At 44.3% G+C, this 20,447-nt stretch overlaps 1 protein-coding gene across 9 annotated transcripts in view; it reads right to left on the bottom strand.

The window, feature by feature from the left end:
• The window catches only part of RAPGEF2 (Rap guanine nucleotide exchange factor 2), a 552,363-nt gene that overhangs the window by 266,382 nt on the left and 265,534 nt on the right, over window positions 1-20,447 (bottom strand). For 8 of the 9 annotated variants that reach the window (XM_063920456.1, XM_063920451.1, XM_063920453.1 and 5 more), the window contains exon 4: window positions 5,514-5,597. The exons of the other annotated variant lie outside the window; for it this stretch is intronic. In XM_063920456.1, coding sequence (XP_063776526.1) covers window positions 5,514-5,597 — 84 coding nt within the window. The remainder of the gene's footprint in view (window positions 1-5,513; window positions 5,598-20,447) is intronic. 9 annotated transcript variants of the gene reach the window in all.

The following is a 20,447-nucleotide window of genomic DNA, read 5'->3' on the forward strand; positions in this document are numbered from 1 at the left end:
TGCTTTTCTATTTAAAGATATCAAGGTTTTGACTTGAACAGGTGCTCCTGCCAGTATCTGGTTGGTAGGTCGACATGGATTAGGTCAACAGTCAATAGGTCGTCCACTATTGGTCGACACGGGACTGGTCGACATGAAATGGTCGACATAAAAATACATTTAAAAAAGTTAACTATTTCACCATCCAAGTGGATTACCATTGGGAATAGTAACCTTGCCCGCAGTATGCCTTGCGACGCTATGCCCCATTTGGGGTTCCTGGTCATGTTATGCAAAAAAAGATAAAAAAAAAAGTTTAAAAATGGCATGTCAACCTTTTTGTGTGTCGACCATTTTAATGTGTCAACCTTTTTCTGTGTCGACCATGCCTAATCCAGGTCGACCCAATGATCCATAACCTTCCTGCCACTGCTTTATAGTCAGAGCTTATGTGCTTTTCAGCCATATATTTACATCCTTCGGACAGAGTTTTTATCATAACTCTCCTTAGAACTTGTATAACGCTGGTCTCTGGATAGAACAATATCAAATGCAACAGTAGAGCTGTTTCATAGTCAGACTAACCAAGACAAAACAATGCTCTCTGAGTGCAGGAAGCCATGGCTGAAAAGCACTAATTGAAGCTAGACTGCTGATGAGCACGTGTAAATTGATAAAGTCACTTGCAGTTGAGCATACTCTGTAAATCTTCAACCACTTTGTTATTCATTATGCATTGCTGACTGTACCACGTCATGGAATCTGTGCCGCCTCATAAATAAACATTGATGAGAATTATAATTTGGCATCTGTAGGTATTATCTTCGGATCCTATTTTACTAATTTTAATAAAAATATAAATAAAGATAAAGCAATAAAGCCTTCTGTGTAAAAAGACACAAGTTCATATGTTTTACTAAAGCTATGAAGAAAAAGAAAGTTCTGTTTCTCTTTAAACCAATTTCCTCAATGCAAAAATAGAGTCCCCCAATAATTCAAAACCTAAGTTTCGATGACCTTATGTTTTGTAACACCAGCTTCAAGTAATAGATTTCTGTAAAATTCACTTTTTCTGCTGCTAGTGTTATAATCTCTTAAATGAAAATGATCACTGCAAAATAACAAATGCCTTATTCAAGTAAAATCATAGTGCTACATGTGACTCATACGTATAGCATAAGTCAGCTAACACCCGGCCTAAACGGACTGGAAGGCGTTCTATCTATGTCATGCTTGGAGCAAAGGAAACTGCTAATCACCTATCTTACATATATTCTACATTTTAAACCATAAGGGGGCAGATGTATTAACCTGGAGATGGCATAAGGAAGTGATAAACCAGTGATATGTGCAAGGTGATAAACACACCAGCCAATCACCTCCTAACTGTTAATTTACATATTGGAGCTGATTGGCTGGTGTGTTTATCACCTTGCACATATCACTGGTTTATCACTTCCTTATGCCTTTTCCAGGTTAATACATCTGCCCCAAGGTCTGCTGTATCATGCACTAAAGCTGGATGGGACAGGTCACGGTCTTATTTATTTTTACACTATTCAACATGGTAACATGCCAGTGAGTAGACTCCTGTAATAAGACAATCAACTCACCAACTTAGCCAGTCATATTTATATAGTCACAAATTACGGTTATTAATTTTCTATGTCCATATAAAGGTTTCATCTACAGCAAATGATAAAAGCAGCATCACTTTAACCTTCAATGATTCACTTCTGCTAATGAGTCATCCTCCAATGGGAAGTGATTCATTTTATCAATACTCATGGATGATTTGTAGACATAAAGGAACTCTGTCACCCAGGAAAACCTTGATAATGTGTGAATTTAGTAGTGTGGGGACGCAGAGCACAGAAAAATCACTACAGAGATAGAAATATAGTGACTAGTTATTAAAGGGAAAGGAAAGGAAATGGCATCCTATCCGCCCTCAGCTACTGTTTTGTAGGAAGAGGCTCACCAAAACTTTCAAAATAAACAAAATAAAAAAAACACACAGGAAATGGCATTAAAACCAATAAGTGAGCATTAAACTGCATGAGAACGACTTTCAGTTTCCCAGAATACTGGAACTTCCCACCCCTGACATTATACCACAACTATGTACAGGAAATATAATGTCTGTTTTTATCTAAGCAAGAAAACATAAAAATACTATAAAAAACACACCAGGAAAAGCATGTGACGCAGAATTTCCCAAACTCGGTCCTCAAGGCACCCTAAGGCTAGCTACACATCAGATGATATGTCGCCTGAACCCTATATTTGTACCCGTGACTGGGCTTTCGCACCCGCCGACAACATGCTCCTGGAAGTGGCCACTGAACGATATATCTTGTGGTCGCATGCTATATCATTCTGTGAGTATGGACGACCAATGTATCGTTACATCGGTCGTACCATCAACCACGATGCAGGTCAGCGTTATGTATGCCCAGTCTAACAGTCCAGGTTTGTACATAGATGGTATACTCAAAGTCACTGAGGTATTAAACACTTGTCTGTCATGGTGCATCATTTGAAACTACACCATGCAGTGCGTGATCTTATCAGAACACAAACGTTGCGATCTGTCAGATACAGAGTGGCCAGCTGCCGGAAGATAATGTTCTAGCAGCCGCTAATCACAGAGGGACCTCCCGGCCCCTCTGCAACTTCTCCCAGTGTCTGCCATGCTGCCAATAACTGCAGATTGGTCAGCACAGCAGGGCCCCCCACCTGGTGGCTGCACAAGGAAATGTAAATTAACACCTCTCCCAGTGTGTACCTGGTGGCTGATCAAAGTCATGATGGGTTCTGATGGTGATGTTCCGATGTTTGGGGGGGAAAACAATATTTTGAAAATATTGAAAGAAAGAAAAAAAACTTTTCCTTTTTTTTTTTTTTTTCAATAAAATAATTTTGGGCAAGTTTAAACACATGTTCTTTACCTAATTCAATCATTAAAGAAAAACAACCGACAAATTCAGAGCATTTTTTTGTAAAACATGATTGTCAGTTAAGTGGTTAATTAAGTCACCTGTGCTTAAGCATGGCTATCCATAAAACCTGAACAATTACAGAACCTTGGGGACCTAGGGAGTAATTCAGATCTGATCGTAGCAGCAAATTGGTTAGCTAATGGGCAAAACCATGTGCAGTACAGGTCTGGCAGATATAACATTTGCAGAGAGTTAGATTTGGGTGGGTTATTTTGTTTCTGGGCAGGGCAAATACTGGCTGCTTTATTTTTGCAATGCAATTGAGATTTCAGTTTGAACACACCCCACCCAAATCTAACTCTCTCTGCACATGTTATATCTCCCCCCCCCCCCCCCCTCTGAACTGCACATGGTTTTGCCCATTTGCTAACAAATTTGCTGCTGCAATCAGTTCTGAATTAGACCCCTAGTTTGGGAACCACTGACATAACGTATTGTATTCCATACTTACTCTAACTGCTTGCCTTGTATGGTCGCATCAGATGTGACCACACCAGCAAGTACTTTGTCTGACCTGGTCACACAGGATGCAACCAGTCAGATAGACAGTGTGCGCAGCTGCAGGAAAGGGAAACTTCCCGCAGCTGCAGCTCTCAGAGGGACCGGAAGGTCCCTCTGCCTCCCTTCACCCTCTCCCAGTGTTTGCCATGCTGCCAATCACTGCTGACCAGTCAGCACAGCAGGACCCCTCATCCAGCGGCTGCAAACAATAGCAGCCGCTGGGGAAGTGTAAATTAACACCCCCCACCCCCTAAGCCGCCCCAGGTGTACCTGGTGGCTGTCCGGACTATTACATTTAACAGCATGATGGTCGCGATGTTTTCAATGTTCCGATGTTTGTGGGGAAAACTATTTTTTTACAAATATATGTAAAATAAATATTTTTTTTTCGACAAAATCATTGTGGAAAAGATCAAAAACATGTTCTTTCATATAATTCACTCATTAAAAAAACCGACAATTTTTGAGCGATTTTTAGAAAAAAAAAAAGGGCTAACCTACACAAGGCATGTTTTAAAGGTTCCATACAGACACATCCATGGTATTTAATGCAGAAACATACCTGTACAATACATGTGTTTATTTTTAGGAATCCCATTTCTCAGCATGGTAAATTGTGTCATTACTTTTAATGCTAGTAAATCCAATGGGGAAAAAAAAAAACCGTCTACTGATGTTTAAAATTAAATGAGAAACTGCCAATGTAGGCACCCCTGCAAGTGCCCTGTTTCACCAAAGGGCAGTACGACACACAGTTTGAGAACCACTGCCTTAAGCAGTAGCTTGGAGTTAATCAGGTCTCTGTGTAAAGTGGTGACAGCAAGTAGTCTAAAGGGGGGTACTCACGGAGCGATTGCTGCTTAAAATCTAAGCAATCTGACTAGATTGCACAGCGATAGAGATGCGCAGCCCCGCGCATCGCTATTGCTGGTGCTAGAATGGCCTGCAGGCCAATCTAGCAGGTTGCTCTATTCACCTGCTCACCATACATCGCGCTGGGGGGGGGGAAGAGATGTGTGCTGAGCGGTTCGCTCAGCACACATCTCTCCCTAGATCTGCCCGTAAATACGGTCCTTAAGGGTAGTGGCAATCGGCCACTTTTTCAATCCCCATCCAAAGCCCAAAATCTAATCACTCCACATTGAATTTTTCTGTTCTTTCTGTAAGTAAAATGGAGAGCATGTCACGTAAGCACTTCAATGGCAGTGTCCAAAGCGTTCAATAAAAACAATCTACAGCTGCAATACATTAGGTATGAAAAGATCCTGTCACACAGTGTTTGAGATGCTCATTACTAGCTATGATAACAATGCTATGAACACTTCTAAAGCTGGATAAAGGGCAGTATGAAAAGCTCCAACCTGGAGAGAAGCAGTGCTTTCAGGACCATTGCTGTAACATGAACAGTAAGTAAACCAAAAGGCTCAGACATATAGCCAACATACAGCATTTGTGCTATACAATAAAAACTGACTATTGCTGTTATAATGTATCATCAAAAGAACCAGAATTCAAAGTAGGAAAGAGGTTATGTAACCCCTAACAATAAGATCCTGTCTTTCGAGAACAGTTTGATAAATTAAAACGAAGGTTTAGTTGGTTGGTGTAGACACACTTTAATACGGAGCAATAAGGAGAAATACTGCTAAGTCGCAAAGCAAAAAAAACAGCAATGTCTGGCATAGAATAATTGTCTAATGCGCCCTACACACTGGGCAATGGCAGCAATTTGGACGATGATCGATCTCGATATCATCCAAAGTGACTTGTATGGCAAAACAATGGGAAACCAACGATGAACGACCACAGGGCCACGCATCGTTCATCGTCGGTGCATACACACTGAGCAATAGGAACGATTCCCCAAATATATACATTAATGCTAATCTTTTCTAACTATACTATTTACATTTGCAAATGATGGGAGGCATCCATATATACATTATACATATATACATTATTTAACAAATCTTTCCAAAATGGCAACAGCAGAACAAATGTCACATTTCTTTGCAGAATAAATTAACCTACCTGCTCCTGGGAAGAAACATGGACTCTTTGATAAACACAGAACCAGACAAAAGGATATACCAGCAGGTACCAATATCATCTGGGCTGAAATGACAGAATAACTGATAAATATATATATATGTAAAAAAAAAAATTCAAACTATACATTTCAAATGGACATAAAAATCCAATAATATTATATAATATTATGCATTTACCATTATTGTTAGTAACACAGCACTAGACACTATGCGTGCTCAAGAATGAAAGGGCAAAGAGTGTAATCTTTTCTTGAAGAACGCAGACTATATTACACAAGACCGGTTTTACCAAGGAGAATCTTGCACGGGAAGTGAAAACATGAAGCGTGTCTTTGTGCAGGTATTTCCTCAATTTCCTCATTTAATGCCACCCCAGTGGAAACTTACAATTTGCATGCAATTGGTCTATGAGATGAGAGGACAAACGCTAAACTTACAAAATCAAGTTTCAATTTAAAAAGAAAAGTTCAAATCTATTTTGGACCAGAGCTACGAAATACAGGCCAACACACCCATCGCTCCTGCCATGTGAGAGCGTTTCCCCACCTAGTGGACACAGTTGGCAGTCTTGGTCAGCCTTAGCCATCAGAGAACACTGACGTGTGTGTGTATGTGACTGCTCCTGAGGCTTTTTAAGTACATGGTACTTAAACAATATAGTACTGTCTATAGCCCAAGTATGTTCCAACTATTCTGCTGTGAAGGTGCCATTGTACTGAGAATATGTAATACGCATATACTCACCGACTGCCGGGACGTTCTGCACACATTACCGGCATTTCCGGTATTAAAGTCACTATGAGGTACGTACAAAAATGAGCTAAGCCCATTACCTAAGCGTCACATGGTAAGAAGTGTCATACTACTACGTAAATCTCAAAGCTAAATTAATTGACACAAAAGTTGTGCTCTCCAAAAAAAAATGTGTTAAACCTGCTACGTACGAAAGCTCAGTGATTGCAAATAAGCGTTGTAGCCAGATCTGGATTAACTGGATAAAGGAAAGGGGGGGGGGGGGGGGGCGTGAATGTAGGGTACACTATGCTCAGGCTCCAATGTACTGCAATAAATAATACTGTATTCAGGCAACCACGGTGAATCTATCCAACTGAGATTTCCTCACTCCACAATGACCATCAAATCGATTTAAAATGAGGAGAATTTTTTTTAGGTGAACTCCCAGTAAGGCCCATGTCCAGTCTGACCCTGATTACAGATATTACTGCTTCGCTAATGTCACATTTGTTAACAGGTATATATATGTAGAAGCTATGGACCTCTATCTTGTGTAGTGTTCATTCTAGCACCCTGCACCTCTCAAAACCCATGCAGTACCTCTTTTCTGCCTGGTGTGTCACTCTCTGCTGTGGGGCGTCTAGCATACTCTCTGGTCTGTATCTCAGTGATACAGACCAGAGAGTATGCTAGAAGCACCACAGTAGAGAGAGCGACACCCCAGGCAGGAGAGAGGAACTGCACAGGTTTTGAAAGGTGCAGGGTGCTAGAATGAACACTATTGTGTATACTGTATTTCCTACAGCTAGTTTTGTATTGCTTTAACTGAAATGAGGAGATTAAAAAAAATATATATATATAGGGGGTATGCAATTTGCTCCGGTAATCTCGCAGCTGTTGATATCGCACCCCCACCCCCCATCCCCTGCCTATTCAATTAAGGCCCATTTTTATTGCATTTTCACCAATGCTTTTTCACTTTTTTTTTTTTTTTTGTGTGTGAAAAGGCATTGGCGAAAAATGCCTCAAAATTGGCGAAAATGGGGCGTGTTTTTGTTGGTGCAGGTGAGAAAACATGTGGATTCGCCGATCCACATGTTTTTCGCTCTCGCTGAATTTTTTGCCTGGGCAAGACAAAATCGGCCCTGATATTGAATAGGGTGAATCTCCATTCGCTCTAAAAATATCGAAAAGTCTAATTTTTCCGCCTAGGCGAGAAAAACGGACCTAAATGTATACCCCCAAAATCTGTAAAAAAAAAAAAAAAAAAAAAAAAAAAAAGGATAAATCAGATTACTAGACCAAGCTGTAGCTGGAAACTATCGCATGTACATTATATAGTATGATATGTTTCCTTTTGAACATACAGAGTCGAGGTCTAGCAGGGCAAGATTGGAAGTTTAGCACTGGGCATTTTTGCTCTGCCCACCTGATATATATGGGTAGACACTTAAGGATAAAATTAATGGTCATGTTTTGGTTTGAAAACTATGACAGTTTTACATTTTCTGCTAAAGCACGCCAAGAAGTGTCGGCTTTCTTCATATATTTACCATTTGAACCATATTGTTATGCTAGGGAAATTTCTGGTAGACTTATCTTCCTCTGCTCTTTGGTTTAAGGGGGCTATCCAATTGTATCGCCCGGGGCTATATGCTATTACCCTCGATGCGGCGGGCTCCATCCCCATCTTATCCCCGATCATGCATATTTTTGCGCAATTGCTGGTCTGTTTTCAGCCGATGAAAATGGACTCTAATTGGATACTGTGATAATGATCATCTGTAATTAATCACAATATCCGTCCATTTCACCGTTTCGAAAACAGATTGGATCTTATTGGCTACCCCCCTAAATATCTGGAAACAAGGTGATTTTAGGGAACCGGTTTAGTTTGTCTGTTTTGTATGTTTAATTAAATGTTCAGTATAAATATTTTATATATACAGATCTGAGGCGGCTCCACCGCAAATGAGCACTCCCAGCGTGACTAGGCGATCCGTCTGCATAGTCATGCCGGGAGTGCACAGAGACGCTCCCATTCAGAGCGTCTCTGTCTGGGAGCGCGGATGGAGAAGCTCTCCATTCAAGTGAATGGGGCGTGTCTCCATCACGGGCGCACGTGACCAAGTCGGAGGCGGAGACGCCGAGTCCTAGGCGCGGCTAGGCACAGACGGAGCCACGACTAGCGTGGCTCCATCTGTATTATAGGCATACAAGGGACACAGATCTAACAAATAATTTTACCTAAATGGCTCCTGACTGAGCAATGAAGCTACTCTATGAGGGTATGAACTTCTGTTATAGCAACTGGTGTTAGGATTGTTAGCAAGGCTGCATAGTCCCAATAATTAGGGCAAGGTTGCTTGTGATTTGCTGGCAACTAACAAAGTATCAGTCTGTTGAAAGTGCAATACTATGCTGCATACACTCTGGGAAGACCTAGGGCAGGATGTAATGCTGTGCGAGACGGACGGAGATCTGAGATTCTGGCTAAACTCAAACTTTTCTGGATGATATTGTCCATATTGGCTTGCAGATATGAACGAGCCGGCACCAACATGGAACGAGCGTGGGGCCTCGCATCGTTCATCGTTGGTGCCTACACACTGACAGATAATAAGAATTTACTTACCGATAATTCTATTTCTCGGAGTCCGTAGTGGATGCTGGGGTTCCTGAAAGGACCATGGGGAATAGCGGCTCCGCAGGAGACAGGGCACAAAAAGTAAAGCTTTACGATCAGGTGGTGTGTACTGGCTCCTCCCCCTATGACCCTCCTCCAAGCCTCAGTTAGGTACTGTGCCCGGACGAGCGTACACAATAAGGAAGGATTTTGAATCCCGGGTAAGACTCATACCAGCCACACCAATCACACTGTACAACCTGTGATCTGAACCCAGTTAACAGTATGATAACAGCGGAGCCTCTGAAAAGATGGCTCACAACAATAATAACCCGATTTTTGTAACTATGTACAAGTATTGCAGACAATCCGCACTTGGGATGGGCGCCCAGCATCCACTACGGACTCCGAGAAATAGAATTATCGGTAAGTAAATTCTTATTTTCTCTATCGTCCTAGTGGATGCTGGGGTTCCTGAAAGGACCATGGGGATAATACCAAAGCTCCCAAACGGGCGGGAGAGTGCGGATGACTCTGCAGCACCGAATGAGAGAACTCCAGGTCCTCCTTAGCCAGGGTATCAAATTTGTAGGATTTTACAAACGTGTTTGCCCCTGACTAAATAACCGCTCGGCAAAGTTGTAAAGCCGAGACCCCTCGGGCAGCCGCCCAAGATGAGCCCACCTTCCTTGTGGAATGGGCATTTACATATTTTGGCTGTGGCAGGCCTGCCACAGAATGTGCAAGCTGAATTGTATTACACATCCAACTAGCAATAGTCTGCTTAGAAGCAAGAGCACCCAGTTTGTTGGGTGCATACAGGATAACAGCAAGTCAGTTTTCCTGACTCCAGCCGTCCTGGAACATATTTTCAGGGCCCTGACAACATCTAGCAACTTGGAGTCCTCCAAGTCCCTAGTAGGTGCAAGGCACCACAATAAGCTGGTTCAGGTGAAACACTGACACCACCTTAGGGAGAGAACTGGGGACGAGTCCGCAGCTCTGCCCTGTCCGAATGGACAAACAGATATGGGCTTTTTTGAGAAAAAACCACCAATTTGACACTCGCCTGGTCCAGGCCAGGGCCAAGAGCATGGTCACTTTTCATGTGAGATGCTTCAAATCCACAGATTTGACTGGTTTTAAACCAATGTGATTTTAGGAATCCCAGAACTACGTTGAGATCCCACAGTGCCACTGGAGGCACAAAGGGGGGTTGTATATGCAATACTCCCTTGACAAACTTCTGGACTTCAGGAACTGAAGCCAATTCTTTCTGGAAGAAAATCGACAGGGCCGAAATTTGAACCTTAATGGACCCCAATTTGCGGCCCATAGACACTCCTGTTTGCAGGAAATGCAGGAAACGACCGAGTTGAAATTTCTTTGTGGGGCCATCCTGGCCTCACACCACGCAACATATTTTCGCCACATGTGGTGATAATGTTGTGCGGTCACCTCCTTTCTGGCTTTGACCAGGGTAGGAATGACCTCTTCCGGAATGCCTTTTTCCCTTAGGATCCGGCGTTCCACCGCCATGCCGACAAACGCAGCTGCGGTAAGTCTTGGAACAGACATGGTACTTGCTGAAGCAAATCCCTTCTTAGCAGCAGAGGCCATAAGACCTCTGTAAGCATCTCTTGAAGTTCCGGGTACCAAGTCCTTCTTGGCCAATCCGGAGCCATGAGTATAGTTCTTACTCCTCTACGTCTTATAATTCTCAGCACCTTAGGTATGAGAAGCAGAGGAGGGAACACATACACCGACTGGTACACCCACGGTGTTACCAGAACGTCCACAGCTATTGCCTGAGGGTCTCTTGACCTGGCGCAATACCAGTCCCGTTTTTTGTTCAGACGGGACGCCATCATGTCCACCTTTGGTATTTCCCAACGGTTTACAATCATGTGGAAAAAACTTCCCGATGAAGTTTCCACTCTCCCGGGTGGAGGTCGTGCCTGCTGAGGAAGTCTGCTTCCCAGTTTCCATTCCCGGGATGAAACACTGCTGACAGTGCTATCACATGATTTTCCGCCCAGCGAAAAGTCCTTGCAGTTTTTGCCATTGCCCTCCTGCTTCTTGTGTCGCCCTGTCTGTTTACGTGGGCGACTGCCGTGATGTTTTTCCCACTGGATCAATACCGGCTGACCTTGAAGCAGAGGTCTTGCTAAGCTTAGAGCATTATAAATTTACCCTTAGCTCCAGTATATTTATGTGGAGAAAAGTCTCCAGACTTGATCACACTCCCTGGAAATTTTTTCCTTGTGTGACTGCTCCCCAGCCTCTCGGGCTGGGCTCCGTGGTCACCAGCATCCAATCCTGAATGCCGAATCTGCGGCCCTCTAGAAGATGAGCACTCTATAACCACCACAGGAGAGACACCCTTGTCCTTGGATATAGGGTTATCCGCTGATGCATCTGAAGATGCGATCCGGACCATTTGTCCAGCAGATCCCACTGAAAAGTTCTTGCGTGAAATCTGCCGAATGGAATTGCTTCGTAGGAAGCCACCATTTTTACCAGGACCCTTGTGCAATGATGCACTGTTTTTAGGAGGTTCCTGACTAGCTCGGATAACTCCCTGGCTTTCTCTTCCGGGAGAAACACCTTTTTCTGGACTGTGTCCAGAATCATCCCTAGGCACAGCAGACGTGTCGTCGGGATCAGCTGCGATTTTGGAAAATTTAGAATCCACCCGTGCTGTTGTAGCAGTATCCGAGATAGTGCTACTCCGACCTCCAACTGTTCCCTGGACTATGCCCTTATCAGGAGATCGTCCAAGTAAGGGATAATTAAGACGCCTTTTCTTCGAAGAAGAATCATCATTTCGGCCATTACCTTGGTAAAGACCCGGGGTGCCGTGGACAATCCAAACGGCAGCGTCTGAAACTGATAGTGACAGTTCAGCACCACGAACCTGAGGTACCCTTAGTGAGAAGGGCAAATTTGGGACATAGAGGTAAGCATCCCTGATGTCCCGGGACACTATATAGTCCCCTTCTTCCTGGTTCGTTATCACTGCTCTGAGTGACTCCATCTTGATTTGAACCTTTGTAAGTGTTCAAAAAATTTTTAGAATAAGTCTCACCTAGCCTTCTGGCTTCAGTACCACAATATAGTGTGGAATAATACCCCTTTTCTTGTAGTAGGAGAGGTAATTTAATTATCACCTGCTGGGAATACAGCTTGTGAATTTTTTCCCATACTGCCTCCTTGTCGGAGGGAGACCTTGGTAAAGCAGACTTCAGGAGCCTGCGAAGGGGAAACGTCTCGACATTCCAATCTGTACCCCTGGGATACTACTTGTAGGATCCAGGGGTCCTGTACGGTCTCAGCGCCATGCTGAGAACTTGTCAGAAGCGGTGGAACGCTTCTGTTCCTGGGAATGGGCTGCCTGCTGCAGTCTTCTTCCCTTTCCTCTATCCCTGGGCAGATATGATCTTATAGGGACGAAAGGACTGAGGCTGAAAAGACGGTGTCTTTTTCTGCAGAGATGTGACTTAGGGTAAAAACGGTGGATTTTCCAGCAGTTGCCGTGGCCACCAGGTCCGATGGACCGACCCCAAATAACTCCTCTTCCTTTATACGGCAATACACCTTTGTGCCGTTTGGAATCTGCATCACCTGACCACTGTCGTGTCCATAACATCTTCTGGCAGATATGGACATCGCATTTACTCTTGATGCCAGAGTGCAAATATCCCTCTGTGCATCTCGCATATATAGAAATGCATCCTTTAAATGCTCTATAGTCAATAAAATACTGTCCCTGTCAAGGGTATCAATATTTTTAGTCAGGGAATCCGACCAAGCCACCCCAGCTCTGCACATCCAGGCTGAGGCGATCGCTGGTCGCAGTATAACACCAGTATGTGTGTATATACTTTTTATGATATTTTCCAGCCTCCTGTCAGCTGGTCCTTGAGGACGGCCCTATCTATAGACGGTACCGCCACTTGTTTTGATAAGCGTGTGAGCGCCTTAGCCACCCTAAGGGGTGTTTCCCAACGCGCCCTAACTTCTGGCGGGAAAGGGTATACCGCCCCTAATTTTCTATCGGGGGGAACCCACGCATCATCACACACTTTATTTAATTTATCTGATTCAGGAAAAACTACGGTAGTTTTTTCACATCCCACATAATACCCTCTTTTGTGGTACTTGTAGTATCAGAAATATGTAACACCTCCTTCATTGCCTTTAACGTGTGGCCCTAATAAGGAATACGTTTGTTTATTCACCGTCGACACTGGATTCAGTGTCCCTGTCTGTGTCTGTGTCGACCGACTAAAGTAAACGGGCGTTTTAAAACCCCTGACGGTGTTTTTGAGACGTCTGGACCGGTACTAATTGTTTGTCGGCCGTCTCATGTCGTCAACCGACCTTGCAGCGTGTTGACATTATCACGTAATTCCCTAAATAAGCCATCCATTCCGGTGTCGACTCCCTAGAGAGTGACATCACCATTACAGGCAATTGCTCCGCCTCCTCACCAACATCGTCCTCATACATGTCGACACACACGTACCGACACACAGCACACACACAGGGAATGCTCTGATAGAGGACAGGACCCACTAGCCCTTTGGAGAGACAGAGGGAGAGTTTGCCAGCACACACCAAAAACGCTATAATTATATAGGGACAACCTTATATAAGTGTTTTCCCTTATAGCATCTTTATTATATATTTCTAACGCCAAATTAGTGCCCCCCCTCTCTGTTTTAACCCTGTTTCTGTAGTGCAGTGCAGGGGAGAGCCTGGGAGCCTTCCCTCCAGCCTTTCTGTGAGGGAAAATGGCGCTGTGTGCTGAGGAGATAGGCCCCGCCCCTTTTTCGGCGGCCTCGTCTCCCGCTCTTAACGGATTCTGGCAGGGGTTAAATATCTCCATATAGCCTCCGGAGGCTATATGTGAGGTATTTTTAGCCAAAATAGGTTTTCATTTGCCTCCCAGGGCGCCCCCCTCCCAGCGCCCTGCACCCTCAGTGACTGCCGTGTGAAGTGTGCTGAGAGGAAAATGGCGCACAGCTGCAGTGCTGTGCGCTACCTTTAGAAGACTGAGGAGTCTTCTGCCGCCGATTCTGGACCTCTTCTTACTTCAGCATCTGCAAGGGGGCCGGCGGCAAGGCTCCGGTGACCATCCAGGCTGTACCTGTGATCGTCCCTCTGGAGCTGATGTCCAGTAGCCAAGAAGCCAATCCATCCTGCACGCAGGTGAGTTCACTTCTTCTCCCCTAAGTCCCTCGTTGCAGTGATCCTGTTGCCAGCAGGACTCACTGTAAAATAAAAAACCTAAGCTAAACTTTTCTAAGCAGCTCTTTAGGAGAGCCACCTAGATTGCACCCTTCTCGGCCGGGCACAAAAATCTAACTGAGGCTTGGAGGAGGGTCATAGGGGGAGGAGCCAGTACACACCACCTGATCGTAAAGCTTTACTTTTTGTGCCCTGTCTCCTGCGGAGCCGCTATTCCCCATGGTCCTTTCAGGAACCCCAGCATCCACTAGGACGATAGAGAAATGAATGATATAGTGTTCATTAATGAACGAGATCGTTCATATCTTTCAGTGGTAGCAGCAAGCGTGTAGGGGCTATAAACCAGTTACCTAAAATCACCCTGCTTTACAATATTTCAAATGAGGTGCAGAGGTAGCTTGCATATCCAACTTGCCTGCTGGGATCAGTACGAGATACCTCCGGACGGGATCCCGGCGGTCAGAATACGGACACCGGGATCCCAACCGGCACAATCCCGACAGGGGGGCGGGCGCAACGCAGCCACTTGCGAGCTCGCGCAACGCAGCCCCTTGCGGGCTCGCTACGCTCGGCACTCTCATTTATTCTCCCTCAATGGGTGTCGTGGACACCCACAGAGGGAGAATATGTTGGGATTGTGCCAGTCGGGATCCCGGTGTCGGTATTCCGACTGCCGGGATCCCATCCGGTGGGATCTTGACCGCATCCCTGCCTGCTCTCTGCAAAATGCATTACTACAGGCTGTCCAGCAAGCAGGCACTCTCGTATAGCTCGGTAACACATTCCACCTGATCATTGGCATTTTGGGAGAAAAATTGTGATATTTTGGTTTGATTTATAATGCCAGATTAAAGGGCACTCTTAATTTTTAAAGGAATATATTCCTTACAAAAAGAACTCAGCACCAAACATATCTTGTCTCTCTCTGTTGAATACCCATTTAACCATACAAAATGCAAGTCCTTGGATTTGGGATCTCAGCAGCCAACAAGCACTTTATAGAAAATATCTCCTCTAAAAGATCTAGAAACAAGCCTTGATTTACTGCAGTGCAGGGCTGGCATGTCTCCAGCACAACTTTGCCAACTGCCTGCCAAATAGGAGGTATAATACACCTTTGGGGAGAGAGAGAGCAATAGAGCGCCCCTCTGCAGAATCCCTTTGCATTATTAAATATCCCGCTGGATGACTTTCACGCTGTCTTCTGGACTAGCAAGGAGAAAGTAGAGGTCTGGCAGACAATTAGCATGCCGACAGCCGCCTCTATTAACTGTCTTTCACTCACACATTATTTAGAAATGATTTTACCTCACGTTTTTTTTTAAGCACATATTGTGAACATAAAGGAATTAAGAAATGCTGAAGAAAAAGTAACAATATAAAACAGACTGGTTTACAGTATGCATGCTTTCAATTAAAGGAAAACCATAGGATGAAAGTAGGATATGATTCATCTGGTATAATTTATAGAGAATGTTCTAGATAATGTCTTACAATTTTCTAATGCCATCATAATGTAGCATTTTAATGCCCTCAATACAGCAACTTTTATTTTTATTATAAAGATGAATAAAAGCCAGAAAACAGGGCTGAATAGAGTGTTTATCCACCAAATCTAAATTGTCTCTGCTATAGGGGGTAATTCCAAGTTGATCGCAGCAGGATTTTTGATAGCAATTGGGCAAAACCATGTGCACTGCAGGGGAGGCAGATATAACATGTGCAGAAAGAGTTAGATTTGGGTGGGTTATTTTATTTCTGTGCAGGGTAAATACTGGCTGCTTTATTTTTACACTGCAAATTAGATTGCAGATTGAACACACCCCACCCAAATCTAACTCAGCTATAGTTCATAACTTGATTAAGGGGAGTAAAGGTAGGGGAGCGGGGAATATGGCGCAGAGCCTGGGGCATATCTAGACAGGAGGGGACCTGTGTCCAGTCTCTGGTTGTGGACCCCTTCCTCTCCCGTCCCGTAGCCGGCAGCAGCACTGTTAGTGCTCTGTCTGAGCGCTAGAGACTCTGGCACAGTGCTAGAGTCTACAGCGTATGTGCAAGTCTCTGAAAAAAATGGCACTGCATCCATCGATTTGCAGATTACAGATTCTGCTAAGTAGCAGAATTTGCTATCCTTACTGAATTAGGCCCTATGCACAATCTAACATCCCCCCTCCCCCTCCACCAGGACCCCACTCCTGTCCTAAGTGCCCTGGGCACCCCGAAGGCTTAATCCGGCCCTGCTGTAGCTCACACGCAAATGCCGATCTCTGGATAGTGCTGACACACATACTGTACATACGCACCTTGGGTTTAAATCCAAGTAGAGTCCTATGTCCTATCTATGTGGCGTTTCTTTGCTCACTCTATCTGTATGACTTCCACCTGTTGCCTTGGATTTCTCCAAATGTCAAAGCTCACACTGGTATTGTAAATTTGTGGGCCTGTGGTAGCTTATTTAAAAGCTTAGAACAGTGATGAGCAACATGCAGCCCTATGGCCATCTGAGCCATCACCTACAGCTACAGCTACTTTGTTCTTTATTTTCAAACTAATTACCAACTCGTCCAAATTGCGGATTATAACAGTAATGTCAGCGCTGACGGATGTGGGTGCCCGAATGGAGCAACACTTGAATTGCTCCGTCATGTGCATCTAGTGACCGCTGGCACGCAAAACACTTGAAATTTCACCCATGAGGTGAGGAGCAACGCTAGCCTTTTATTATATAGGATTTATTTGTTATAGCTTAACGGAGGTCGGAATCCCAGCGGTCAATATACCAAAGCCGGAATCCCGACCATCAGAATGCCAGCAGCGCAGTGCTCGACACAGGTTCTATTCCCACTCCATGGACGTCATAAACACCCAGGAGTGGGAATAGAACCTGTGGCGGCGCTGACGGCATTCTGGCGGTCAGAATTCCAACCACATCCCCTTCTACCACTTGTTTAAAATGCCTGCTGTATTGTGCAACTACTCTGAACGTTAGTTAGAGAGCCGCCCATGCAGCCCTATAGAGTGACTGTATGTCACTGTCTTACATAGATTATAAACTCCACTGGCACAGCAACTGAAGTGACTTAATAAACCATACTCTACAGCATTAAATAATGTGTTTGCTTTATAATGAAGAAGAATAGTAATAATGTATCTATTTGGGACACAACAATATATATTACATAACAAAACACACAAATAACAAATACATTATATACAGTACATAACCACCTATTTCCAGAGCAAGGACTCTGAATAAGGCACTTTTGTTTAATGGATACTAACATTTCTACTGTAATGTACTGAATAGCAAAGCCCAAAAATAGATCCCTAATTGCAGAGTTGAAGGTCTCTTGCCACAGTCGGGATATATAATAAGGATTATCACAAGAGCCGCATAGTAGTGAGCAAGGTCGGTGCACTAATTAAGAAAAGAATACCTGCCTCCTGCTCTGCACCAGTGTCCACAATGCTACTTATGAGCATAAACCAGTCAGCAGCACACAATGGAGACAGTCATTTTGTTGACTGAATCAATATTCATGAGAAAACAACCTATTCATTCTCTAGAAACTAGTCATATACCTGGAGCATGAGGAACAAAGTGACATTAACAGTTCTCAGTATATTGATGGTCTGAGGTCTGTGCCTCACTCCTATTAAGGTGACAATGGACCTTAAAAAAATCCTAAAAAGTAGAATGGAAGTATCCTCTTCTTCTTCCTCAGAAGCATCACTTATTACAAGGAAAATATCCTCTTTCTGCAGCGCAAAGGCAGATTTTGACACCAGATTATGAGGCGCAACATGACGTGTCTCAGGTAGGGAGGTCAAGTTCTGGGATTTCTTATGGTGAAATTAAATACAGAAGGAAGAAACCTTCACACTTCATACAATTGCCATCTCTCATAGAGAAGCCTGTTAGAGCAGGCGGCAGAATTTCCCTGGTATTGCCCGAACAGGCAGACCTTTAAGGTCCATAGCAGACCACACTCTAACGCCCCTGACATATGTCACTCTCAGGCCTGTAGCTGGCATATTCCGGGGGCCTGTTGCCAGTATAAAGGGACCTCCAAGCAGATATTAGCCTTCCGGCTTCTCCTAACAGCATCTATATGTAGGGGACTGGGAGTCTGAGGTGGTAGTCCATTAAGCTTCTTCTTCCAAAACTGGGGAATGGAGCAACATTCAGATGTAAAGAGTAGCCCTAGCAGGTAAAACACTGCCAGCTAAGCTGTACTCCACACAATGGCCTTTGTAAGAAAAATATGAGGTATTTAAATTCATACCACTGGCAGGACATAATGAAGTCCGAGATCGCCGGAGGTGCGGGATGGCAGCCATTCACCAATGTATTTTTTAAAGGGGCATTCACTTACAAGATATGGTTTTGTCTTGTAAGCGATTGCCCCTTTAGTCTGAGATCGGCCGGCATCACACATCTTCTGCAATCTCGGACTCCAGTACATTCCACCCAGCAGGTGTTCTGTTCTGCTATAATTAAAGAGGACATGTGGGTTCTCCACAGCCATGCAGGTTTACCAGATCTAGACCCTTCCCTGAATGCGTTACTGGGAGATACGACACTCTTGACACTAATGATAAGAGTTTATGCTTAATAACTCCCATTGGGATGGCACGCAATCTGCCCATACAATTAAGATTAGACCCAGAACAGAGGTGAAGAGTCCAACGTATCAGTGGCCTTCACCAGGGACCCATGCAAGAGGGTTTGGACGTTACTGCTCTCAATACACAAATCATGGCCCTCTGATAAATCTGAAGAATGTTTTCCCCTCTTTCCCCAATCACCTGGACCCCAGATGCCTGTTACAGCAGATGGTGATGATATTTGGCTTAGCAATGAAGGTGTCCATAGCCCACCTTCGTCAGCAAGGCTTACACTGCATGGTTTATTTAGACTATATGCTTTTAATAGGCTCTGTTAGTAGATGCTCTGTTACGGAACTCCATAACTATGTGTGTGAGACCCCTAGAGCCGATGAGAGAGTCTTCTGCCAATAACTACGACTGCAGTTCCCATAGAGCTGTATGCGCTCACCGGTACTTGAGATGAAGCCTGGACTTAAACCTCTAGTAGTAGGGGCTCACACAATAGGCTGGAGACCACAAGGTAATAAACCTGGAGTGTAGCAGCTGGCAAGGCAAGAGTTAATTGCAGGCAGACTGGATACAGGCATGATAACTGCAGACATGCTTGACAAGATATGGTAACTGAAGATTGCAGGACCGGATATGCACTGGTTACAGAAAATGACAACTGAAGGGAAAAGGTGTTTGTTGTAGGTGAATACAGCCAAGCATTAGTTAACTTATCAAAAACAAACAGGTGCTAGATGTGTACTGTGAGTGAAAGCAGAGTGCTGACAGCATGAACCTAGTTGCAGAAAGCCTAGCTTAATGAATAGTGTGACTAGGCCAAAATCTGCAATAACAGACAGGAGGCAAACTCTGTGGTTAAACTGTAACTGGAATACAGGTTCAGATTTTCTGGGCATACTGTAGTTTGCTGCAGACTTGCGACTACAAGCACGGCTGGAGTGGACGTACTCAGAACCAGGGCTGGCATAATATAATCACAAAGATTAGGCAGGAGCCTGGATTTAGATCAGCACTTGACACAAGAGTAACTGGGGGACTACGGCAAGACAAGGACATGGAGCAGGAATGGACACTGGATAGCAGGTACAGGGCAGAAACCAACAGCGCACAGGTGCAGGACTGGCAGGGACAGCATACTGAGAACTGAGGCAGGATACCGGAATGCTGGTACACAATGGCAGGGTAACAGGACACAGAAACAAGACAGGCAGACTGGGAACTGTACAGGGTACAGCGACCATGTGACAAGCTCACTAGGTGCAGGAACTGGGCAATATCACCGGCAACAGCAACTGGTCAGAATACCTAATAAAAGGCAGCAAGACCAATCACAAAAGACATCAGACTGGAGTCAGGTAATAAGGCATTTCAAATTGGTGTGCTGCTGCACGTAGCAGCCAGTATCCTAGTTGTTAGCAGACAGCCGGAATACAAACAGGAATGAGCCGCAGTGGTGACTCATAACAGGCTCTCAGAGCACACCAGAACATAGCGGTCTCTTCTGGTAGAATTAGGGTTCACTACCAACTACAAAAGATCAATTCCTCCCCTGTCCACTAAGAATTAGTTTCTAGAATTTCTCCTAGATACCTATTTCTTTTCACTTAGCATTCCTTCAGACAATTGGAAAGGGGAGCAGAACTTTTAACAAAGGCTTATAATATTCCTCAAGGACCTGGC

This window comes from Pseudophryne corroboree, chromosome 1, assembly GCF_028390025.1.
Source record: "Pseudophryne corroboree isolate aPseCor3 chromosome 1, aPseCor3.hap2, whole genome shotgun sequence".
Classification (NCBI taxonomy): Eukaryota; Metazoa; Chordata; class Amphibia; order Anura; family Myobatrachidae; genus Pseudophryne; species Pseudophryne corroboree.